The following is a 26,897-nucleotide window of genomic DNA, read 5'->3' as shown; positions in this document are numbered from 1 at the left end:
CTCAATCGGTTGAGAGAATACAGAGTGTCGAAAGTTTAACTTAAAAATGCATTTGAAATACTGTGCCAATGAAAGTCTAAAAATAATCACGTGTCCACACTGTGTGGGCTCACATTTATGACTCATCAACTTCTGTGCAGACCTCAACTGCAGAAAAATGTTTCAATCGCTTCTCAACGCTACACTCAAAATGGATGGAAGGAAAGTAGGACTCGGATTTTCCACATTTAACAGAAAGAAATGAGGTCTTCAGTTCCATAAAAGCATCTGGTTCTCCAGATAGATGACAAGTAAAAGCTCTGCAGCAATTCATGACTTTGTACATTCACTAAGATGAAGTTCATTTGAAGACAGATAAGATCTGTGACATCCATCTGCAATATCTCACTGCGTTCAAGCTTATTGAAAAACATCTAAAAAGAGACAGTATTTTAACCACAAAAGTACAGACTGTTTTTCAAGGATGGTCTTTCTGGGAAAGAATTGTATAAAAAGAAAACATCTGGTGTTCCCCAATTCTTGACTAGTTCAAATTTCCTTATTAGTGGATTTTGACCCATTTAATCAGAAGCATGTCTTGAATAGAGTGTGTATCTGTGTGGTGAGGAACAGGTGGATCAGGGAAATGAACCTTGTCACAGAAAACAGTGTGGCTTTAAAGAAAAAGTTCACTCAAATGTGAAAATTCTATCATCATTTACTCAGAAAACCTGTAAACCCCCCCCAAAACATAATTAAAGCAGTCCATATAACTTGTGAGCTAATCTGAGATGTTAACTCCAGAAGCAGTGCATACCAGATCGCAGAGTCAGTCAGTTAAACGCGAGGACAGGATCTGTTAACAAATCATGTTTTTGAGTCAGTTCTTGTCAGTGAACCAACTGAAGCAGGTCAACATAACTGATCTTCATGAATGATACACATCCATTGAGCTCAAAAAGACTAGATTTTCTAGAAGACTTTCTAAAAATTCTAAAAGTCTTCTTTAGATTCAATGTTAGTATTTACTATGCATTTTTATTTAACTCCAGAACCAATGCAAACCAGATCACAGGGTCAGGGAACTGAATTCAAAGACAGGATGTGTGAATGAATCTTTTTTTTGATCGACTCCTGCTAAAAAACCAATTGATTCATTCACAAATCGAAGTTCAACATCAGGTTGACAACATATAGACCCCTTAATCGCCTGTCACTGTGACGTCACCGCTCTAGCTGAAGGCAAAACATAAATAAGAACTTATGCTGCGTTCACACCGAACGCGTCTGGGGCGTCTGAGGCGTCTGATTTACATGTTAAGTCAATGTAAACGCGCGTCTAGGTGTCCTGCGGCGCGAATCGGCCGTTGACGCGCGAATGGCGCGGCGCGAATTGAGCGTTCACGCGGCTGACGCGCGAATTGAGCGTCTGACGCCCAAACGCCCGAGTTGAAAAATCTGAACTTTGGCGTAAATTCGCGGCGCGTTAACCAATCAGGGACTCTGCTTTGGTAGTAACGTGTTTATGATGTGATCAGCGGTGGAGACCAGAACAAAGATGTCGCTGCCACCCTGAGCTCTATGATGTGTCATTATATTTTTATCGAGACAGGAATAAAAAGGACCTTCCCTGGAAGAGAATAAGCGAAGAAATCGGACAATCTGGTTAGTTGTAAAACCCTTTGCATGATTTTAGCCGTTGATACTAGCCCACCTTCAAAAGCCGGCCGGCATAACCGAGTTAAATCGCCGCTACAGGTTTCCAACTGACGAGATTATGTGTTTATTCAGAGGATCTGTGCAGAAAGAGATGAAAGCCCCTCCCATGACGCGAATTCGCGTCTGAACACACTTTGTTTAGACGCGCGAATTGAGCGAATTTTACGCGCGTCCGAAGCGTCTGACTTCAAAATGTTCAAGCGTCCAACTAGACGCGTCTGGCGCGAATTTGACGCCCCAGACGCGTTCGGTGTGAACGCAGCATAATAGCAGGCGCGCTAAAAGTTTGAGGTTTTGACTTTAAAATGTCGCCTTGTTGTGTTTTTGGCAGCCAAAATAGAAGGAACAGCACTTTTGGTTCAAAACTAAAGTTTTACCAGATCGCGGCAGAAATTTCTTCAAAGAAATCAAGAAGAAAATTGAGGTTGAATGCAATACAGCGTACAGACTGGACTGAGACGATCATAAATAATGCTCGTGTTTGCAGTGCACACTTCATATCAGGTAAAATAATCGATGCATATGTAATGGTGTGTTGGTTTTATCAGTACAAATCAGCAAGTTTCTGTTTTATTGGTGAAAAGTCGCCAACCTTCAGCGCACTAGCTAGCATAAATGTTAAACAAACATAGGCTACAGCGATAGATGTGTGTGCCATCCTTTGAATGGTCTCTTAAAATAATCCACATTGCTAGCCATAATCATAGTTAGCCCAGCGTTAGGTTACATTAGACAATAAGCCTTGAAAAAATTCCCCGAACCACCCGAAAGTAATTCATATGTTGTCTTGGAAATATCCAAAACTTAATTTAATTTACAAAAATAGCTGTCACGGTCCCGCAGAGTCCGTGACAGTACATATTCGGACAGTTCTGAACCTTCATCTGCATCCATGTTTAATAAATCCCTCCTAAAACATGCTAGCTTACGCTTGTCAACATTGCGTCAAGCGCCTCTTTTTGCCTCCAGCTAAGCCCCGCCCACCAGGAAACGTTGCAATGTTTACAAACTTTGAAGGGGTCTATACTTTTAGAAAAAAAAAGTTCAATGATGTTCTACATAGAACCCTAGGGCTCTTGACTCAATTTTAAAGAACTATTTATGCCAAAAAGGTTCTATAAAGGAGAATTGTCTTAAATGATACACATAATTTCTTGTTTAATGGGTATTTCGGGTATTTTTTCTAGTGATAAAATGTCTACAAGCTGTTTAATTCATAAAATGTAATTAAAATTAAAAATGAATGAAAACAAAATGAATTAAAATTAAATCAATAAAATGATCCCATGATGGGAAACCCTAAAAGGTTCTATAAAGGTTCTATATATTCTATATATTTCTTCTAAGAGTGTAGGGGTTCGGACCAGGTCAACATAACCAATCTTCATGAATGAGATCAAAAAAGACCATTTATTTTGTTTTTAAATAAGGCAGTTACTTTTTAAAGCCCCCCATGTAGATGTTCTCAATTTAAAAAAGATCTCTATTCAAGACTAAACAATTAAACCAAAGCTGTTTCTTTGATATTTTGAATGTTTAATCAACTGTAAAGACTTACACCGTGTCTAATCCACAATATTTGTCCTTCATATCAGAAGTAACGTGAGCACTTGGAGTACGTCAGAAATAGAACGGGGCATCAGTTTACCATCAGAAGTTTGTTTTGCGTTGCATCCAGTTTAGACAGCATCACTGACTATAATGTTGTAATAGTGTTGAAAAACAGACACTTTTTTTCAACTTGAAATTTTCTGAAATGAGCAGAGAATTAGTTTATTAGCTGTTTGACCAACTTTTTATATGCGCTGTGTATATCTGAGTTTTTCAGTAGCTTCATTCACTGAACCGTACAACCAAAACATGAACAAACAAATAAAACACAGCAAACAAACTGTAATCGCAATCCATTTTACAGCCATTCACAGAAATGACAGTTGTACTGCAATGGCGTAAAAACATCAGTTTTGTGTTTGCATTAACTCTATTCAGGGTGCGAATTACACAATAGCCTTCGACTTTTTTTAAATTTATTTTGTAAATGGAAAGGAATATAGATACATATTTAGAGTGCGATATTAAAAGGAACAATTCACCAAATAATAATAATAATAAATTCTGTCATTATTTACTCACCCTCAGGGTGAAGGTGATTAAATAATGCCAACATTTTAGGGTCAATCAGGTTCATCTCATGCAATTCCAAATAGCATTTCAGTTAGCCAAAGGTTCACCATCTTAAAAGCTGTTTAAAGGATTTTTTTTTTTTTTTTGACATATTTGTGATATGTGAAGTTATGACAAGATAAATAATGACATGACTTGGGATTTGTCAAAGTACAACCCAATATTGGACCTAATGGAAACCACAAGGTAGAACCCCGAACCCTTGTTTTTTTTTTTCAAATTTGTGGGGTCATCATCTAGCCTAAGGGTCCAGACTCTGCGTAATTCGCACTCTCTGTGTATCAGTGTTATTTGAGGCTAAATGGATGGTTTGTTAATGTTTAAGAATGTTTGAAGATTTGTGAACGTTCATATAAAAACATTATAGAACCAACATCAGAGAGATATGAGACAAATCAAATGTATACTCTAAAAAATGCTGGGTTGTTTCAACCCATGTTTGGGTCAAATATGAACAAACCCAACAATTGGTTTAAATTTTTTAATTAAATTTTAAACCCAACGGTTGGGTTTGTCCATATTTGACCCCTAACATGGGTTGAAACAACCCAATATTTTTTGGAGTGCAGCAATTTATGTGCAACCAGAAACAACAACAACAACAAAAGCTTAACATAAAAAATGTTTACAGACCCTCTTTGCTTCTGTGTAAGAACTAAAGCAATGTTTTAATACTGACTCTTAAAAAGTTAACATACAATAGGAAATAAAAATGTTTTTTTTTTTTATGTTGCTATGAACAGATTGCTAAAGAAGCTATTATAGAAAATATTTGGCATCTCTAAACCTCTTGCATTGCTTTGCTTTAAGTTCATTATTTATAAAAGAAAGGCATTCTGCATATCTGTGGGGCTTTTAACAGCCTTTTTAATTTTAATTTTTTTTTTTTTTTTTTACTTTTTTCATTAATCATGACAACATTCACGCAAACCTGCATCACACATTTGGGGGAAAAAAAAAACAATTTTAAAATAAGTTTAGTGCAATTTCAAATATGTAATTCGATCAAATTTGAATCTCATGAAACTGATCGAGTATACTCCAAATGACAGAGTATATAGCAAATATATTTAATAAACGTACAACATTAAGTTAAAAGTGAGTTTTTATAGAAAGGCGGTGCACTGGGAAGGTAAATGCAGGATTTAAAAAATATGTTAAGTAGTAAAGGGATGTTTCAAGCCCTTTAAAGCCATGAAAGTCGTGCAAAGGTAACGGCAAAGCCCCAGTTTCCAATACATTGTAAGATCTGTGTAACTATATTTGTGTGGGCTTCGGCTAGAGCTGATGAAATATTAAAAAATGTTTGTGTGATACTTTAGTTAAACATTCGTTGTTCTATAAATTCAGCGCCAGTTCAAACTATATACATACTAAATGTGCATATTCATAGTTTCATTCAATAATGCTCTGTGTGTGTGTGTGTGTGTGTGTGTGTGGTAATATCCCTTGCTGATTGTGTAGAGAGCAGACAGTTTCTGTTTTCTTTTTTGTTGTGTGGTCATGAGCAATGTTTCCACAGATGCACATATTTTGTCATGCATTCCACAGTCCCAGTCGGTGATGATAACAGATACAATCAGATACAATAAGTCTGTGGAGAGTGTTAACACTTAAAGCCCAGAGAGCACTGCTAGTCTCCCTGATGGAGTCTTCCACAAAAATGGGGCTGTCACAGAAGGCTGGGAACATAATAAAACAACCTTGCAATGGGAATTTGTAGGGATACAGTGTAGCTCATATAAACTGTCAGGAAATGCCCAGGTCATGTGTCACCCCAAAATCAAAAGAAGGAAATAAGAAATTAGATTTTGCATTAAGACCATAACACTTATTATTATTTCTTTTTTTATGACAGTATTTCCATGACAATTAACTCCAATTCAACCTTTACTAGTAGCCTAGTGTAATACAAAAAAAATATTGCAAGAAAATTATATATATGATTTCCTTTTTTTGTATTACAGTAATGAGAATGAAAAAAACTTTCCCACTTTTTGCTTAAACTGTCAGGATTTAATTTCGAATTAAATAAAATTTGTAAAATGCATCATTTTCGTTATGCAATATATACTTTCTTTTTTCTTTTGATTTTTGAGGGAATAAGAGCCTGACATTTCTTTATGATGTTCACCAGTGTGTTCATATGATCTTTGTGTGTGTATGCGGTTGTGGCCTTTCAGATGAAGGGCAACTGCAGCCCCAGAGCGAGGATGATGATGATGAAACTGGCCATGGAAAGAGAAGCATCAGATGAAGGATTGTTCCGGGTGATGGGCGAGTCGTGGAAAGAGACCTTTACTGCCTTTTTGGATACATCAGCTTCTGTGAGAGCTGGAAAAGAAAGAGAAAAATCATGAGAGAGAGAGCAACAACAGTACAGTCACATGTCTGACATGGTGTCTCACTGTTGAACCAACAGTGTCTTATCAGGAAGTTAAACAGACAGCCAATCAGATATAAATGTGAGATAGTGATTTCTTGGTGTGTGTGCGACAAGAATGTTGCTCTGTCCCAATTCACCTACTTATACAATGCCCTAGTAGTGTGTACTGTTTTTGTGAAGAAAAAGTACTTTGAAAAAGCAAGCTTTGGGTCATCCTGTCAGTGTTTAAACTGCCCTGTCAATCATCTAGTCACACTTAAAATCCTCCACAAAGTCCACATTCAATTTAATATAATCTGTTTAAATGTTCACTGCAATATCTTGTCCTTTTAACAGTTAAGGGGTTTTCCCATGACTGACTGCACTAGTCAATTGCGTCTTGTTCTGTGTTCACAACAATTCAGTCTTTTCAATATAAAAGTCTTTGCTACTGAGTGACACACTCATAAAGACAGTCTTTGCCACCATCTAATGGCGTAATAATCTAACGTCTGTTGCTGTTCATGGTCAGGGACTATTTTTTCCAGCGGAAGGAAGGCTTTTAGTGATTTTACTTCATGAAAGTTGCATTGATACATAAGGTGCTAAAGAGGATCTTTTCGTCGACTGAGAAACCAAAGACTGTTAGTGAGTTTTTGAAATGAGCGCATGCGTAAGAACAACCCCCCTCCTTCACAGCTCATTTCGAGGGAACGCCTCCCAAAACTCGTGCACGAGTATTGGAACACGAGTGATTACCACCGGCATTCGCTGTGTCGTGTTAGTGGATTCATTATGTCGGACTCACCGCAGGTAACTCATAATCTGCAGTTGTTACTCCTGTCTCCTGACAAAAACATTGCATGCGGCGCCTGTAGAGTGTGGAAAGTTACTGGAGCGCGCAGCCGTGCACGTCTCGCACAAGGAATGTCATGGCAGTGATTGACAAGCCAGAGGGTTTGTCTGATGTTTTTAAGGCCCTACCTCGTGCACAGATGATGTATTTAATATTATTCCTTTCAGTGCACCTAATAAATAGTCTTTTATCAGTTAGTAAAGACAGTTTCAAGTAATATTGCAAAAATGTATAAAACAAAACATCCTCTTTAGCACCTTTAATATTTGTATTGTGTGGTAACCATTTAATAAAAGCAATAAGGTACTCGAGGCTGGTGCTGCTTTGCGTCGTGCCTAACAACGCCCTTCAGCTGTGAGCTATTCACGATACAGCACAAGCCTCTCGTACCTTATTGCTTACTTAGAGTGTGCACTTCGGATTCTAACCAGAAAAAGGAGACCATTCAGGTATCTTTGGAAAACTCATTTCAGCATACTACGATTTGGGACACACCATTTCTGATTTAGAATACTCTTTTGGGTGGACACGAATTGGGCAAATGAAGCATGCATCTTTATATCACATTAAAACCTTGCCTCCTCCAATTACCCAGAATTCCTCTGTGCTGCTGACTTCAGCATGTACCTTACCTGATACTGTCTGGGTGAAGTTTTGTAGCTCTGTAATATCTCTTTCCTTTAGCCTGTCACCCTGACTCTGTCTTCTATGCCCTTTACATTCATCTCTCTCTTTATCATTAGTCTTTGTCTTTTCTCCCTTGTTTTTACCCTTCTTAAACTCCCTGCAGCTCAGCGTTTTTTCCCTCTCTATAGAGCTGTTCAGTCATGATGGCAATTTGTAGGCCAACCCGAAGGCTAATTCGCCATGGGATTCCCTAATGAATTTACCATGGGTTTTTAGAAAAGCAGTTACGATTTATGAGCGAACAAACTCTGTGGTTAAGTTTACTTGAAGAAACTTTCACATTTTGTTCTACAACATAAATTGAACAGTCAAACCTCAAAAGTGAATTTAAGTCATTTTTTTTACTCAATTTGCTAAGTAATTAGAGTAGCTTTTTCTAAAATTGTACGTTTTATATCTTCTCATATGAGTGTATTTGTCACTTTAATCATAATTAGTCACATGACCAAAAGAGTAAATGGTATCTTGAACCAAAGAAGAGGGTTCTGCCGTCTAAAAACATGAATCCATCCACACACCAAAGCAAATTAACACTCCTGTCAAACTTTCCACCCATTCCATTGTGACAATACTGCAGGCTGTCAGACAGTCTCACGACTCCTTAAGCAACTGATTCTGCGGCCTAATGTGTTTGTTGTTACACAGAACAATAGACAATGAGTGGCCTATCCTTAGTGAGAATAAAGGTGATTGTTCTGTCGGAGGAGAAGGCCTTGCGTGTTTTGTGAGGTGTGGATGACGCTGAAGGCTTGTCGACTCTAAAACAATAGAGAATGAGACTCTATGGTCCTTACAGCATAAGACTTTCCATACACTCGTAAGAACGCCCGCAAGAAATCTGCAGACTACTTTCACATTTTCTGATCTGATTTTGTGGGAAATTCTGCAGAAGCTAAACAGAATTGAGAGTATGTCACTGTTATCATTATCTGAAAGCAAACTGAATTAACCAAAAAAAAAAGGGGGGGGGGGCGCAGGGAGAATATCTAGAGCAGGATGGAAGCTTGTTTCCGACAAGGAATAAAAAAATAAAAAGGTATTTGCAACTTTTTATCTGACAGTTCTCACTTTTTTTCTCGCAATTGCGAATTTATATCTTGCAATTCTGAGAAAAGAAGTCAGAATTGCAAGATATAAACTATATATCGATATATATATATATATATATATATATATATATATATATATATATATATATATATATAAAGAGATATAAAGTCAGGATTGTGAGATAAAAAGTCACAATTATCTTTTAAATGGTCTTATTCCATGGTGGAAACAAGCTTCCATAAGATCAGAGACTAAAATGTTAATCACCATTTAAAGGGGTGGTTCAATGCAATTTCACTTTTTTAACTTTAGTTAGTGTGTAATGTTGCTGCTTGCGCATAAACAGTATCTGCAAAGTTACAGAGCTTAACGTTTAATGCAAACGGAGATATTGTCTTTTAAAGTTATGGCAGTTTATTGCCTACAAAAACGGCCGGTTTGGACTACAACGAAAGTTTTGGACTTTACAAAAATGTGACTACTCAGTCATGTATTCGGCTACAGTAAAGCTTTAATCAGGATAAAACTGTATATTGAAAGCTAACAAACAGCAGTGACAGCATATCTAAACACTTTGACACAAATACAAAATGAAATACCATTTATAAACGTCCTTTAAAAGCCGCGATTGCAGAGGTTCTGCTTTACCCTCTTCATCTTGGTCTGATTCGGCTCAATTTGATACAGCAATACAGACGCCATTATTTACATTTCCAGCTTAGCGCGTAACTACGAATGGTAAGGGGCGTGGCGTTTCCGGATGCTTCAGCGAATCATGATCATGATACATTGGGCCAGCTACCAACCTGCCAACCAATCTGAGCACATTGCGTATTTCGGAGGGAGTGGCTTCATAGAAGCAGGAAGTCAAATGAGCCGTTCATATGAGAGTGGAAACAGAGGTGTAGAATAAACGTAAAATATATGAAAAATACAGCGTTTTCAAAAAAACGAAGCATCAAGACATGTTAAACTGTGCCCCAAGAACACAATCAAGCCTAGAAAAAAAACACTGAACCACCCCTTTAATATTTGAAGTACCCCTAGAGCTGTCTGTAAATGTAAACGATCTGTGAAGTTGTAAAGCCGAAAGTGCACAATAAATAAAGTTACTGTCTCTCAAAAGGAAGAATCAAGTCTGAACCGCTTAAACGAGTCGTCAGGAATTTGAATCCCACTTCCGTGATGGCCACGTCACAAAGTAACACATTTGCCTAATGCCCGCCTATGTTCTACTTTCTCCACCCGCGAACAACTTGACCCACCCTCAAACACTGAAGATGCCTGGTTCGTATTGTGTACATGTCGAGAAGATGCTGTTTTCTGCTCTTCAAAAGCAAATTCTTTTTGTAAACACAAAGGATGAGGATGTGAAGAGTCAGTGGTTAAAATTACCACAACAATACAACAGCATTATAACCTCTTGATTAGGGATGCACAGATCCGCCTCATTTTCATTCATGTTTATTTACTTCTGTAAAGTAGTAAAGAGGAAGAGATGATCGCGTTCACTCACGATCCTGAAAAGTGACGCAGACTTTAACTTTTTTTTCATAATCATCATGGAGTCGCAGCGCTCCGCAGTGAAAAGTTCAAAGCACAAAGTGAAGATATATTGATGTGTATTGTATTACCGTTATCTTGATGAAGTATAATAATAGAAACATTGATTCATCTCGGAGAGAGTTTCATTGTGTTGACTGTCGTAACTGAACGCGACACGCAGTCTAATGCTGAATTGAGAATGACAGCTGCAGCGGAGGGAGCCATTTACGTGAACTTTAATTTAACAACTTAAATATTTATCTGTACCTCAAATTAAACTATGGAATAGCTTCAGAACACTTGGAATATAGTGCACAGAAACTTTATGGTGCTTTTTAATGTTTTTGTGCCTTTTGTGGAGCTTAACAATATAACAGAATAGTACACGCACAGTATCGGATTTGGATCGGTCCAGTCCGGCCGATACCCGATCCGGCAAAAATGGCAGTATCGGAGCCGATACCGATCTAAATATCGGATCGGTGCATCCCTACTCTTGATGATGGCTAAATAATAAAATCTGATGGTTCAGTGAGGCATCCATTGCCAGCAAGATAGTTAACACTTTCAGATGCCCAGAAAGCTACTAAAGACATATTTAAACAGATCATGTGACTACAGTGGTTCAACCTTAATGTAATGAAGCGACGAGACTACTTTATTCAGTATCTGGACGATTTCAAAACATTGCATCATGAAGCTTCGAAGCTTTACGAATCTTTTGTTTCGAATCAGTGGTTCGGAGCATGTATCAAAATGCCAAAGTCACGCCCCCCAGTGGCGAACCATGAAATTTCGAAACACTTATGGCGTAACGATGCCTCGTTTATTGAAATCACGTGACATAGGCAGTTTGATACACGCTCCGAACCACTGATTCGAAACAAAAGATTCGTAAAGCTTTGAAGCTTCATTCTTTTTGCTGTCATCAGGTGCTATAAGCGGCAGACCAATCACAACAGAATGTTCCATCTGGCCAATCAGAGCAGAGCAGGCTTGCGGAAAGGAGGGATTTAGAGAGATTGAAGCATCAGATGAGTCGTTTGAGCATCAGTGAATAATGTTGTAATGTGCAATGTAAATTATGAGAAAATGTAAGTGTTTTTGACCTTTGATACATGTAAACATGTTGTAGGGGTTCTCCTAAACAAAATTATGAATATTTAAAATAGCATAATAGGGGCACTTTAAAAGTCCATGTTAACATTAAATAGGCCTAAACTTCAAATTTTCAGAAGTCTTTTTGCTTCCATTTATTAACAGTTTGCAATATAATATAACATAACAAACATTATTATTATTAAAATATATTTTTACAATTAAATTCAATCTTATCACAATATCAATACCAATACAGACACTGCTAATAAATGGAAAGCTTGTCAATTTCTGAGGATAAAATGTTTAATCACCATATGATATAAAAAACACAATTATTAACATTATACAGATAGATTAATAATGAACTCAGATACCAAAATCACTAAAACATGTACTGCTAATAAACTGAAAACATTTAGATTTGAGGATAAAATGTTTAAATTAATACAATTATAAACATTAAAAATAATAATATAATATAATATAATATAATAATATGAAGATCAGTCCTCTCAATACAACAGTATTAGTAAGTTTTAAGTATTAATATTTTTTTCAGTCTGTCCATCCCTTTCCATAAGATGAACGTGCTAACACGATTTGTCTCATCCTGCACTCTTTTCTCCCTCCCTGAGGAAATCATCCAATAAATCCTAAAAATCACTTCATCCAAGCCAACAAACATATTTGTTTATTTTAAATATATTTCATGCAGTATTTTGCCAGCTCTGAAATGAAGAACACAAACAGTAAAGCTTTATGTGTGGGATGGAAAACAACGTTCATGCCAAAAACAGCCATGATCTCATTAGCAGCCACAAGACCAAGAACAAAAATCACCCTCTGTCACAACTCTCTTTCATGGTAATAAAGTTATCAGCTGGCAATCATCACCCTGGCATGCTCAATAACAGCAATGATGCCTGAGAGTATAATTGCTATCATCCAAAGTGATTACAGGCTGAATCATCATCTCTGAAATTTCTCAAACATTCTCCAGGCAAGACCTGTTCGCTCTCTAATAGTCAAGTTTAGCCTTCAGGTTCACAGGTTTCATGCTGTGCACCGAGAAGCTGTCAAGGATCGGCTTATCTGACAACTTTCTGGTGTGGGAAAGGTTGTTGTGTGCGTTTGTGAATGTTATGTTTGTCTCTGTGTGTGAGAGAGACGGAGGGTGTATGGTAAGACTTGCCAGTTAGTCACCAATTAGCAGGAAACCCACACAAAATTTCAACAAAGACTTAAAGACAGAAGATTCGTTTACGAAAAAGTATTTCAAAGTTAGCATGAGATATCTGATATTTATTTAGCCATGTAGCTTGCCAAGCTATGAGCTACAGTAATCATCATTTAGCTACTTTTTGTTAATAGCTTGTAGTAACTACTTTTGCAGGTATCTTGGCTGTAACTAAATGATAATTATATGTTATTCAAAGGGTTATTCAAAATATCTGCTTTTGTGTTCAACTGAACAAAGAAACTCATACAGGTTTGGAACAACTTGAGGGTGAGTAAATGATGACAGAATTTTCATTTTTGGGGTGAACTATCCATGAAAAGTCAGCATGAAATCAAAAGTTTTTTGGCTTTTAGTATGAATATATTATCTTTAGTGTGGTCCAAAACAATGACAATATTTGTATTTAGAAGACATGAGCATTCAAAATGATGACATCAATCTGCACATCAGCTTCTCATCAGGTTTGCTGTCCAATCAAATGCTTTCTAGAATCTAAAGCGCCCCGCCCCCTACATTATAGACGCTGAAGCTTCACAGCTAAAATCGGTCATTTGTTCACACATTTACTATTTTCTACATAGTGAATGGCACATAGTGCACTATATAGGGGAAAGGGAACGATTCAGACAGTGGAAATATGCTTTCCATCGAGGTGGATGAAGTCTGGTTTCCATCTCCGGTCCAGAGACATGATAGCACGGAGCGGATCATATGCGTGAGTCGACGCAGACCACAAAGCGTATCGAATCCATTTGTATTCTACACATAATGCTATATTTTAAAGCGATATGGAGATAAGGAAGAGAAATGGTTAGAGATTAGGAGGAAACTGCGGCTATACTGATCTCAACGGCTCTGGCCGAACTGTGATATAAACAAAATGCTATTGGCTATTTTTAAAAAAACAGGAGGAGCTCTTTGAAATGTCCCGCCCTGTCTTCCTGTTTCAGAGGAAATTAGGTCAATTACGTTTTATTAAATATTTACTTTGCTACAAACAAATTGATTTAAAGTAACAAACAACTACTTCTAGGAACAATATTGAGTGATTACTCAAATGAACTGGTGAATCATTCCACTGAAATCAACAAAGCAATTCACTAAAACAAGAGTATAATATATTCAAGAGAATTATTATTCATGTGCATTTAAAGGTGGGGTAAGTCATTTTTCAAAAACACTGTTTGGAACTTAGTCGGACCAACACCAACAACAAACGTGTAGCCAATCAGCATTAGGGGGCGTATGACGGTCGAGGAGAGAGAACGAGCAAGAGGGAGATTTGAAGAAAAACAGAAAGAGAGATGCAGAAAGAGAGATGAGACAACACAAAAGAGCTCAAAAGAAAATCACTGGAATTATGGTTTATGACTGGGAAAGCGCTAAGCGGGAAGGTCTGAAAACAGATGCAGAGGCTGCTTTGATACCGCTCCACACGGTTTTGATTGTCTGGAGCTGATGTGCTGTTTGCGACTAAAGCCGGGGACACACCTAACGATTCGCTGAATCATTCTAAGACTGAACTGAACACACATACCGATTGTTTCCTTCGACTGGAGCCGATTTATATACTCACACATGGAATTTGAACACCGACTGTAATCGCAGACTGAACGCCACTGGCTCTGACTGGACGCGTTTGAGCGCGATCAGTCGTAAGTATCAATTTACATTCATAATCGGCCTTACAATCATTAAGTGTGTGCGCGGCTTAACAAACAGAGTTAGAGTTAGACTAACTCTTGTTTGTATTTACTCTTGTGTACTGTACGTTCATTTTTTGTGCTTCCTTGTCGTTCGCTCATCATCTGCGCTTTATTTTTCATGAAGCATTATTTTGTTGCGCGTCAGCTGTGATAAACAGACATCCACTCTCGCATTATGTGCGTAACAGTGTCTAGATAGTGAGAGTTGTGCAGGTAAACCTCTGCGCACCAACGACCGCTAGAGAATACGGTGTTTAGCGTCATTGTTAGTGCACTCGCCCCACCTGCCAGCAGCGATCAGACTGGGGTTCGAGACCGACTCAGAGCAGGATTGGGGGGTGAATTTTGGAGGCGGTGCAATAAAGAGAGGGCTGGGTTTGTTTGGGTTGATTTCAAATATCAACAATGTCCAACAGCGTTTTTGAAAAATGGCTTACCCCACCTTTAAGATGGAAGGAGAATGTATATACGCTATGTAACAAAATACCTCTTTTAGCAGTGCACCAGCTCTCTAGACTACAGTTTATCACTGTTAATCCCACTGCACGTGTTGGACCCCTAAAATAAACACTTGTTTATCTTACAGATCTCATAAACAGGACACTAAAATAGCTGCACTATTTACAATTTTACTGAAATAGACCAAGACTGTCTCAGAAACCTGTGTATATCAGACAGAAAAGCAAAACTACAAATCTCTCGAGAGCATGCCACATCGTCTGGGTTGCTCGCACTGGAAAAGCTCTCAAATGCGACTCTAAAAGCTACAAAAAACGACAGGAATCAAAACACCTGCCAGCACTCTTTATAAGCATTTGCAGTCTGTAGCGACCAAACCAGGGATTTTTTTTCCCCTTCTATCATTTCATCCTTGGGTTTCTTCCACCTATCAAACTACCATTTGGTTTATTCTTTCCATCAATCTCTCCCTGGGTGACCTGTAAGTCCCACTGGTCACAACCTGGCTTCACTTATGAAAGTCAGTAGGAAAGAATGTCTTCAGATACTATCATTTGCTATGTAACCAAAACTGCATGTGCTATAGACTTTGCTAAACTTAAGCCACATTGGGAGGGTGCTCATTTCCAATGACTAAAATATTCTTTAAAAAGAAAGACACAAAAAATGAAGAAAAGAAAACTTTCACTTGTGTTTGTTTAAATGTTAAATGCTCTGGTTGTTTTTTCTTTTTGTTTTTTTTCCCCCCAAACTTGTTGATTCCAACCACTGGGTATTTAAAGCTAGACTGAAGTGACTCAACTAGATTCAACTAGGGATTACAAAGGTCGCTGTTTTCATTTATCAGATTTAGACTCCAAAGCCTCATTGGCGTGACTTGCAGCTTTACTGATTTTAAGTTGATTCAGCATTGTGGTGTTGTGGGAGAGACAGACTGAGAGATGGAGAGAAAGAGTTTATGACTCAGACTAGGTGGGAACTGATCAGCATCTGATGGGAAAGACGCCCATTACCCATGACCTCTCACACAAACACACAAGAATTTAGATCATATCAAATCTATAGTTTACCTGTTTCCATATGTATCTGTTTATATTGCTGTGTTATATATGTGTATATGTGTTAGTAACATTTTGTTACATTAAAATAATTTTCGGTACTTTCTGTATAGATTTTATTGTTTTATCCAGACTTTAAACCCTAAAATATGAAAATCTAGTATTAAATCATGAATTGAGTGACATTTCCATTTCCATATTTATTTATCAGTTCTTATGCAAATTATGGCTCTGTTGGTTGTCATTTCTGTCACAACCAACAATTTTGATAAGCTTTGTGAACAGAATATTTTTACTCTGAGGCATGTCTAATCAAGCTGTAATTTTATAAAATTATGCAAAGAAATTAAAGTGTGTTATGCGAAACAAATTTTCATATTCTGCAATCAGGTCGCATCGCTTCCTGTTTGGGTCTTTTGTCGCATATGCAAATTGATATCTAAAAGCTTTTTATTTTTCTTCTTCTCACTAGCATTTTAATATTTATAGATTTAATAAAGCACCAACAATAAAAGGAACTAGCCAGGCTAGCAAGACTGTCCTCCTCCAAAAAACGACCCTATAGGTCATTTTTCAAGCACCTTATACGACCTATATTTATGTTATAAAGCCATGCACCCTCTAGCTGGCGTAAAAATAATGACAGTGTCGTGTTACGTCTGTTGTCATGAAATTACGTATGACCGTCGTTGAACATGCATCAAAATGCATGTTCATTTAAATGCAATGTGTGGACTTTTTACACGGTCCCTTACCTGGAATTTGTCCCATTTCCATTAGCAAAACTCTTTTTTTTTAAATTAACGACTACACCTACCCCAACCCTAAACCTACCCTTAGTGATTTATAGTGCATATATACTTTATGAGCACAGGAGTTCCCTGGGATCGAACCACGATCGCAAGATCACATGATTGCATATTGTTGTATATTGCAATGCCGTACCAATTGAGCTACGCAAAATCTGAAATATGACGCAGATAAAGGGTACAATGCATTAAAATGAAAGTGTCCTGTTGTCGACAGGGGTGCAACTTTAGTAAACACTGCTATGGGTCGTATTTCAGGGAAGTAACAAACGACCTATATGGGCGTATTGGTTGAAGGACATGTTGAGGCTAGCTGATTACCTTAAAAGTCCATAGATATCGCTGCCACTTATTGCTTAACACTTTCTCTGACAAGCACATGCAATGTAACCAGTTTTCCTGTTTGTTCATGTGACATTCAGTATAAAGCCTGTAAGCTATGTTGTTAAATCAAATGACACATTTTTTGCATCAAAATTGCCCAAAGTTAAAGAAGCAGACAATAATGCACAAAAGCGAGGGCTTCTGGTAAGCTTAGTGTAAGTGTCTGGTGTTAATCCCCTGTTTTATACTTTGTATCATAATCAAAACTGGAATTAAACAACATGGAGGGGGAGAAAGCAAAAAAGACTAGGATTAAATCACAATCAAAACCTAAAAGATTAAAAAAGCAACAGAAGAGATGGCAGAAGCTGAAGGCTTTGCTGATAGCATGTCTGTTAGCATTGCGGCGATACACGCTAACATTAAAGCCCACCATGTGGATATTAAAACGGAACTAACGGCCTTCCGAGATTCTTAATTTCTTAATTTTCTTTTCTGTAGTATTTCTTACCTGAATAGAAACCCAATTAACCCAAAAAACTTAGTTTCATAGCTCTCTTTATTCTATTGCATTTATTTGAGCTGTTTATATTTTATTACTGACTTTTACTTGTTTTTTTTTTAATGAAAATAAAACTTTGCATTGAAGAAAAGTAGATTTTTGTTTGTATATGTTGTCAATTATAGTTCTTAGAAAGAAAATCGGAATCGGCAAAAATCGGTATCGGCCGATCTCACTAACAAAAAAACGGAAATCGGAATCGGCCAAGAAAATTGCAATCAGTGCATCTCTACTCAAAATTCAGCGGTGTCAAGGCACTCGGACCAAAGCCACCCACGGATGCATGCTCCAGGTCGGTGGTGGTATTTTTCCTGGAATAAAAGATGAAGGAGTTGGTTCTCCACTCTGCATGGAGGAAGAAGCAAAGAAAAAGTATTTTCTTTGACCAAGATTATCCACCAGAGATCCAACAGAAAAGAAAGGCATTCGCACCGATCAGGAAAATTTTTGAAAGAGAAAGGAATCAAGTTCCATTTTTCTGCCTTGCAAGGGCTGCTATTTCCTTCAGGAAATGCAACTCTAGTTCCAATTTTAGCACAATTGTAACATTTCACATTAATTTTGGATGAATTCTGAGTTTCTTTTTTGCTAAATAGCCTAATTTCTGATTAGGTACAGTAATTCTCCACTCACTACAGGGGCTATACTGATGCTGGTCAAGCATTCAGGCGATCGATAAAACAGCCACCCCTGGAGGACCCCAATTATCACACGACACTTTGGACAGTAGCCTAAGGAGTGCATACAATCTAGAGACAAGATTCTAGCTGTTTCAAAAACACCCAAACAATTATATCATGAACTATCCTTATAACTATTATTATTTATTCAGAAGAGATATGAAAATGTTCTTTTTTTTTCTTTCTATGATCTATTAGACTATACAAGAATATCTATTTCTTTTGAAAGTATTACCATAAAACATTACAAATGTTATCATTAGAGTCATATGACAAAATTACTTACCAAACATTTAAAGTGCCCCTATTTCCCCCCTTTTTCGGGTATAACGTTTTATGCAGTGTGTAAAATAGCTGTTTGGAAATGTAAAAGGTCTAGCCTGACTTCGTCATACTCATATTCTAGGCAGAATGTGAGTCTGATACTGCTCCATTGCACTTGAATTATGGGGCGTGTCTTAACCGAACCAGTAAAAAAAAAAACTCTGCACTCAATTGGATAGACCTACAACCAATCAGAGCAACGCAGTAAGTGACGTATGTTGAACTTGTACCAAATCCCGTTGGAAGGACGGCAAACACATCTTTCCCATCGACAAATGCCTTGATTGCGGTTCTTTGTTCGTCTTTTAAAATTAATGTGCTGTCGATTTCTTTTATTACAGACGTGATAGCGGAATCTAAACATCTTACTTCTCCAGCTGCAGTCATCGTTGGTGAAAACCAATTCAACCCAAGCGCTCTTTGATGACGTGGGTGGTTACGTAACCGCAGATAGCCTGTCCATCATCGATTAAAGCCCGCCCTGGCAATTTGATTGGCTCGGCCTTCTGGGAGCCGAGCATAATTACTCCACAATGGATCGAGTCCAGACCGAACTTCCCGTCCAAAAAATGTTGTGGGCGGGGTTCGGGCTGGCACCCAGGCTATAAAAGGTCTGAAAAGTTTCAAAAAACAAAGTGCACAATACATTAAGTTATTGTCTCCCAAAAGAAAGAACCGATTCTGAATTTCCTGAAACTAGTTGTCAGTGATTCCAGACTTACTTCCTGCTCTAACCTATGTAGGTTTGTAACAAATTTGCATAATGCCCCCCATGGTCTTTATTGGCTGCCTGCAAACATTGTCTACTTTGACCCGCCCTCAAACACTGTAGTTGTAGCTGAGGCCTGGACGAGTTTGGTTAGTGTTGTCGACACATCAAGAAGACTGTGAAAAGCAAATCCTCTTTGTATACACTTTCAAATGATGAAGAATCAGGCTCGAATTGATACGGTAAAACCGATGCCATCGTTATTGTTCGTATCACTGTGTATCAAGTGCTGAAGAAGCCTCTGGAGCTGAAATTCAGGTATGTTAATGAGCTTAGTTGGTTTCCAACATGTGCTGTAAGCGGTTGACCAATCACAAAAGACTGCATGTAAACCGATTGTAGGAGACATTTTTAAAAAGAAAATTAGAAACCTTTAAAATAGCATAATAGGGGCACTTTTAGCAATCTTTTTAATAATATCATGACAAACTGAAAAAGAAAACCTGGTTATTGGTATACTAAGGACTGTTTACATACACACACACACTTCACGTACAAATGTAGCCCCACTGCAAAACGGCAACTTAGACAACTGTACAACTAGTAAAGAAGTAAAGAATTCAGCCAGTAAGTGCTTTAACAAAAAAAGGTCCACATTTCTGCTTTTAAATTCTGTGAGTGTGTCTAAATTAAATGAATTCATCAAGGACAATAACAAAAGCCCCTATGAGGAGGTGTGAAGGTGTTCTCCATCACTGACTGTCCTTACGAGCTATAATGAGCATATTTCACACGGATTTGTTTATTCTGTTCTCAAACTGCAGGCATTGTGACCATTTAAACAGGAGGTTGACCTTCTGTTGCCTGGCAATCCACCTTTATAGAGCAGCCCCTCGCTCTGATAAAGAGCATTCAGCAGAAACATAATAAAGGCCAATGAGAGGGAGACAGAGAGTGGAGGGGAGAGAGACAGAGGAATAAAAGCTATAAAAGAAGTGACCCAGAGGTAAAACAAAAAACATTTCAATTTAATTATCAAAGTATGAAATTGTTCAATTAATGCTGCACAGTGGATCCACTTTGCATACAGCTCTGTACAGAATAAAGAATCAGAACAAAGTCTGGTCCACACTGCAGCTTATCCTGGCTAAAAACCACTCCCTTATAAAGTGAGAGGTCATTTGACCGACATGTAAAACGAACAAACATGTCTTGGTGTTTAAGGATGGGTAATTCTGCATAAACATAACCTAAAGAGAAATATACAGATATACCGTACAGATGTTCAGATCTCATTTACTTAATAATGTGTCTCAAACAAAACGTCTGAAGTTTCAACTTTCAATGACAATAAACTTGCTAGCTTTGTAAATCCAGTGACTTCTTCCTTAGAAGCAGCCATTATAACAGGCTGAAAGTATTATCATTGAATACATTTGAGCAAATTTCAGCTACATGTGCTACCATTCAAACCATTCCTCTTATCAAAATTATAAAAAGTTTTTCAGTTGTTAATATTTTTGTGGACACTGATACTTTTTTTCAGGAATTTTTGATAAATAGTTCAAAAGGACAGCATTTTATATGAAACAGAAATCTCTATAATATTATAAACTAACACTTTTGATCAATTTAATGTCTTTGCTGAATAAAAGTATGAACAAAAGTTTCTTTTAAAAAATCTAAAAATCACTACAAATAAACATGACATTTTCAAAACGTTTGGGAATTTGGTCTATTACAGTTAGACATTTGTACGGAAGCTTTTTTCAGCCACGGAATAAAAAAAAATTAAAAGATAATTGTGAACTTTTATATCACAATTCTGACTTTTTTTAGAATTGCATGATATAAAGTTGCAATTGTGAGTTATAAAGAAAAAGTGTCAGAATTTATATTTATATAAAAGTTTATATCTCGCAATTTGGACTTTTTTCTCACAATTGCGAGTTTATATCTTTCAATTCTGACTTTTATTTCTTGAAATTGCGAGTTTATATCTCGCAATCCTGACTTTAATTCTCGCAATTGCGAGTTTATATCTCACAATTCTGACTTTATTTCTCGCAATTGCGAGTTTATGTCTTGCAATTCTGACTTTTATTTCTTGAAATTGCGAGTTTATATCTCGCAATCCTGACTTTAATTCTCGCAATTGCGAGTTTATATCTCACAATTCTGACTTTATTTCTCGCAATTGCGAGTTTATATCTTTCAATTCTGACTTTTATTTCTTGAAATTGCGAGTTTATATCTCACAATCCTGACTTTAATTCTCGCAATTGCGAGTTTATATCTCACAATTCTGACTTTATTTCTCGCAATTGCGAGTTTATATCTTGCAATTCTGACTTTATTTCTTGAAATTGCGAGTTTATATCTCGCAATTCTGACTTTATTTCTCACAATTATCTCGCAATCCTAACTTTATTTCTCGCAATTGAGAGTTTATATCACTTTATTTCTTGCAATTGCGAGTTTATATCTCGCAATTCTGACTTTATTTCTCATAATTGCGAGTTTATATCTCAAAATTCTGACTTTATTTCTCATAATTGCGAGTTTATATCTCGCAATTCTGACTTTATTTCATGTCGCAATAACGTTTTTTATTTTTTATTTAATGCCGGAAACAAGCTTCCATACATTTGTCACTTCACAGATTATCATCAACAAAAATACAACTTTAATAGACAAAAATAATTAGTGATTTTTGTCAGAGTAATTGAGAATATGAATAAATTATGACTGCTCACAGAGCTCAAACACTAGATATGTGCAGCTGCATAAGCTCATAGATTTCTGAGAATGTTCACTGGTGTGTTTGTGTGACAGAGCGAGAGAGAAACGTTGTGTTCACAGTGACTTCTGTAAATGCAGACAGTTGCCACAGTCCTCAGGGACGCGGTCAGACTGGGTCAGAGCTACATGTAGGAGGACTAAACCACTAGCAGAGGTCACAAAAACAACACCCACACACATACAAACACAGCATTTGTGCAGCAGTCATTGAAAAAGACAGTGGTCAACTTCTCACTGACCCACTTAGTAACAAGAAAAACTAAATTATTTAATAAATAATATACAAGTATTTAATAAATTATACACCAAAAGTGAGCAACATGACACTCCCATTTCATTACAATCAACAAAGCTGTCACAGCAGATTTACAGTGTTTCGTGTGAATGTTTGAGCCCTGCAGCCCAGTTCTTGCACTGCCTGTCCACATCAGCTCTACAAACACTATAATCATTGAAACTGTATATACTGCAAAAAAGATCTCTTATTTACACTCGGTCTACACTGTTTTGATTATAATGGGTGAGTTCTAGTTTTGTTATGTTGCTTGCAGTGGTGTAATTAGGCAACACCATCTGCCTTACAAAATGATCATGACAACATACTGTACAGCGGATCCAAAATAATTCCAAATTAACTTTTCACTTTGGTTCTCTGACTGCCTCTTTTCAGTTGGGTTATTAAAGCATCTGTAGATCAGACTGCTTAAAACTCAGTGTTTAGGACTGTGTGTTACTGATGAGCATAGATTTATGCGTAATGGACGAAATGTCTGTGATTGGTTGCAATGCTCAAGTGCTGCTGCTGCAAAAAAGTAAATAGGGAGACAGAAAAAAATACAATCAACAGTAGTAGACCCTTTTCATGTTTGAGTAATCATGGCTGTCATTATTATTAAGGATGCATCCATATAAAAATACTGGTTGATGGCCATTTAAATTCTATACTATTTGTATAATATATACAAAATGGCCATACAATTCTATACTATTTGACTAAATCAATTTAAAATAAAATATACTAAAAACTAAAACCCATTGTTTTAAATGCTACAAGTTTTATACATTATAATGCACAGTATATGAAAAATTTATATTCATTTTGAGATTTGCTAGAGATTGCAAGTTAGTATAATTTAATTATTACGCTGTAAAAAAAATATTTTCATGATTTGTTATCATAACCTATTTTTCTTTTGTCAAATCAGCTTAGATAATTAATGTGGTTGGGATAACATAATATTTTGAGTGTCTATTTATTAAACCAATCTCCTTTAGTGTATTAACTCAAATTTTTAATTTCAATTAACTCAAAAGTATAAGGCAACCAGGCAACTTACTTTTTTAAGTTAAACCAACCATACATTTTTACAGTGTATAGTGTTTTTAAAGATGAACTTTTCAGTGACTATTAGTTGATGGCGAAGGTAATCTAAGTGTAAATACAGGAAAACACACAATTAAATATATATATATATATATATATATATATATATATATATCCAGATTTTAAACTATAGGTGATACATACCTCCCCATGTTGATTAATCACAATTCTTAAGACAACAATACATTAACACATTATATTACCAGTTTTCTGAAATGTTATGTAAAATATCCAAATGAGTCATTATCTAATTAGATTTGTACTAATTTAACAGAAATCTAAACACTGGAGAAAAAAAAAAAATCACTTTTCTTGATTCATTTTGTTGACATGTTAGTTTTAAAGGTTTTTACTGAGAGGATTCTGGATCTCTTTTCATCACTCCATAAATTTGAAAATACTAGAAAACAACATTTTTATGTTTTTAGGAGTTAGCTAAATGTTATATGGCGAATGATAAATAAACAAATCTCTTTGTAAAAAGAAAGGAATATATAATTAGGAATAAAGGTGGAAAGTTTGGTGTGTAAGTGGTACTAAAGACAAGATTTCTGACTCATTTAAAAAAAACTCGTTTAGAGAAGCAGCCTTCAAAGATATGAACTGTAATTTAAATCTCCAGATGCAAATAGAGCCCATAACACATTTAGACCATAACATAAGGCAATAGCCTGACTGCAGAAGGTTTTGTGATGTTTGAGAGTTCATTACCAAAGCAAAAACGCAGGAAACAGATGAATAAAGCACAGGATATGACCAAAGATGAGTCCAAACATTCACTAAGCATGGGTAAAGTAAAACTAACAAGCCGTGTGTTTATCTCTTTGAAAGCTGTACGAGTGTGAAAGAAAGTGGTGCTCTGTGTCAAGGAAGATGCTCTAAAATCCAGGAATTGTTGACCTGAGGTCATCTCTGCATTTAAGATATATTAAACAAAGTAGCACGTCATAAACACCCCTAAAAACCTCCAGCGATAAGTGAGAAAAAGACTTGGGATAGTACCTCTTCCCAACAAGCCGCATTATTTGAGGTACCATTTCCGTGTGGATTGCGTTACGCCCCAATGTTTAATACTTATGGTTAGGGGTTTGTTCAAATCCACAAAACATGGTGTCACAAACCCAGAGCAGATCCATCACTCACACCCCATATAAACATTTCTCTTTGTGGGCAAATGTTTTCATTCGAGAGTGTGTTCCTGGATAAACTCAAAGAACATTACAGCAAATATCTACATCCCTAATGGGATGTAGATATTTCAAACATCAAAACAACACTCTTTGTCTATAATGAGCCCACTCTCCTGTTTTTTTTTTTTTTTTTAAGGGGGAAAAACAAAGAAGTACATAGAGGCTTGTGGGATTTCGGGCAGTCCGTGCGTGTTTGTACGGTGGGAGAGAGTTTTTCTCAAACCCAGCCGTTGTTTTTCTGCTATAATCCACAAGTTCTGAGAAGGTGCTTCCCAGCTGTGGCGGCTGCCTGAAGGGGAACATTCCGGGAACATTCAGGGCTGTGTCCAGGATATGGGCAGCTCTCGTCCGTCTTTCTGAGCTTAGGTCCCAATCCCACGGATTACGCCTGGGTCTCTCGCCCCTGCACGCACGTACCTTTTAAACTCCATGTGAAGACAACAAGCAAAGAATGAGAACGAGAAGTTGTTGGCTGTATCATTATCTGGTGTGGTAATGGCTGAGGGGATTGAGCTAGACTACAGAGACACTGTTAACTTGTACAGTGGGTTTGGGTATCTCGTGATTTTAAGGGGAAGACCCCTGGCCTGGCCTGTTTGACAGATGTGGACCCAAGTAAGGACGGATATTGCAACCAGTCTTAGCAATTTCCCGGCCCGCTTTCATCTGTGATCCACAGCAGAGACTCAACAGGTCCTTGGGCCAGGGTGGCCCTGACATGGCCTTAAAGAAATAATTTGGCCAAAAATGTAAATTTACTCATTTACTAACCCTCATGTGACTGTCAAAATCCAAAAAGGATAATAAAGCACCACAAAAGTAGCATTAAACTAGTCAAGTCTTCTAAAGTCATTTGAAGGTGATTCTTTAACTGTCGGCACTTCTGGCTCAGTGGACTTTTAGAAAACATACTGTTCATAATCTCATTAGATTAGTTAATTTGTCTACTAACATTGTCCACCAGTGTACACACACACTGTTTTGTTTTGTTTTTGGGAAATGAGTACTTGTATACATCAAGGATGCATTGAATTGATTCATAATTAGTGCTAAGATTTGTAAAAGATTTGTATTTCAAATAATAGCTGTTCTTTTGATCTTTCTATTCATTAAAGAATGAAATTTTAAATTATAATAATTTTTTAGAATATTACTACTTTAATATATTTTTGATCAAATAAATGCAGCCTTGGTGAGAATAAGGCTACGTTCACACTGCAGGTAAATGTGGCTCAAATCTATTTCTTGTTTTATCCGTTTTCACCATGACAGTGTGAACAGTACAAACCACATGTAATCTGATCTTTTCAATTCCGATTTGTGCCACTTCCATATGTGGTACTAAATCCGATACAGATCAGATGTTTTGTAATGCGACCGCAGTGTGAACAGCCATATCCGAATTCATGCGATTTTTACGTCACTCGAGATCAACAGGTGTCACGATTCTGCGCTCATGCGAGTCTATGATGATGCGTGTGCGTGTGTTGCCAAGTCCGCGATTTTCCCGCAGAATTGGGTTATGTTGCCATGGGGATGTTTTGCAACTCCGTGGGTTGAAGCGACTGCACTAACACCATATTTAACCCTCAGAATGCGATTTTTACCAGGATACCCAACGGAATGGGATTGGGATAGTTTTGGACTAGTTTTGAAAAGCAGTTGAGTGAATTTTGTGGTAAAAAACTGGCAACCCATATGTATTGTTCTTTTGCTCATGCAGGTCAGCTCAGAACCATGACCTGTTCACGCTGGAAATCTGATATTTGCCACATTTAAAACAACAATGTGAACATCTATACAAAGAAAAACAGTAGATCAGAGCAAAAATCGGAATTGAGCATCACGGCTCACGGTGTGAACGTAGACATCAATACATCAATAACAGAAAACCTGGCACCATGTTTCATAGGCACAAGCTAATATATGCACAATCATGACAGATCAATCCCATACCAAGGCCATGCATAATTCAGAGGCATGATTAAGAGACACAGAGCTTAAAAACTCATGATGCGTCAATGCAGAAATATTTTGTGGAACATTTCAGCTTTTTTTTTTTTCTTCACACAAATGACAGTGGTCAGCACTTCTGTCAGTTTTCTGACTCAACAAGAGGAAGCAGGCTCACAGAGCATGACTACACAACATCACATAATAACAC

The 26,897-nt window shown here is 37.1% G+C and overlaps 1 protein-coding gene across 2 annotated transcripts in view; it reads right to left on the bottom strand.

Moving 5' to 3' along the window:
- Positions 1 to 3,439: 3,439 nt before the first annotated feature.
- Positions 3,440 to 26,897, bottom strand: part of gpc5c (glypican 5c) — a 180,258-nt gene continuing 156,800 nt past the window's right edge. For both annotated transcript variants that reach the window (XM_048163430.1, XM_048163428.1), the window contains one exon: positions 3,440 to 6,216. In XM_048163430.1, coding sequence (XP_048019387.1) covers positions 6,062 to 6,216 — 155 coding nt within the window. In that variant the 3' untranslated portion in view covers positions 3,440 to 6,061. The remainder of the gene's footprint in view (positions 6,217 to 26,897) is intronic.

This window comes from Megalobrama amblycephala, linkage group LG17 (genome assembly GCF_018812025.1).
Source record: "Megalobrama amblycephala isolate DHTTF-2021 linkage group LG17, ASM1881202v1, whole genome shotgun sequence".
NCBI classification, from domain to species: Eukaryota; Metazoa; Chordata; class Actinopteri; order Cypriniformes; family Xenocyprididae; genus Megalobrama; species Megalobrama amblycephala.
The sequence above is the reverse complement of the archived record's forward strand: the minus strand, read 5'-3'. Positions and strand labels throughout refer to the sequence as shown.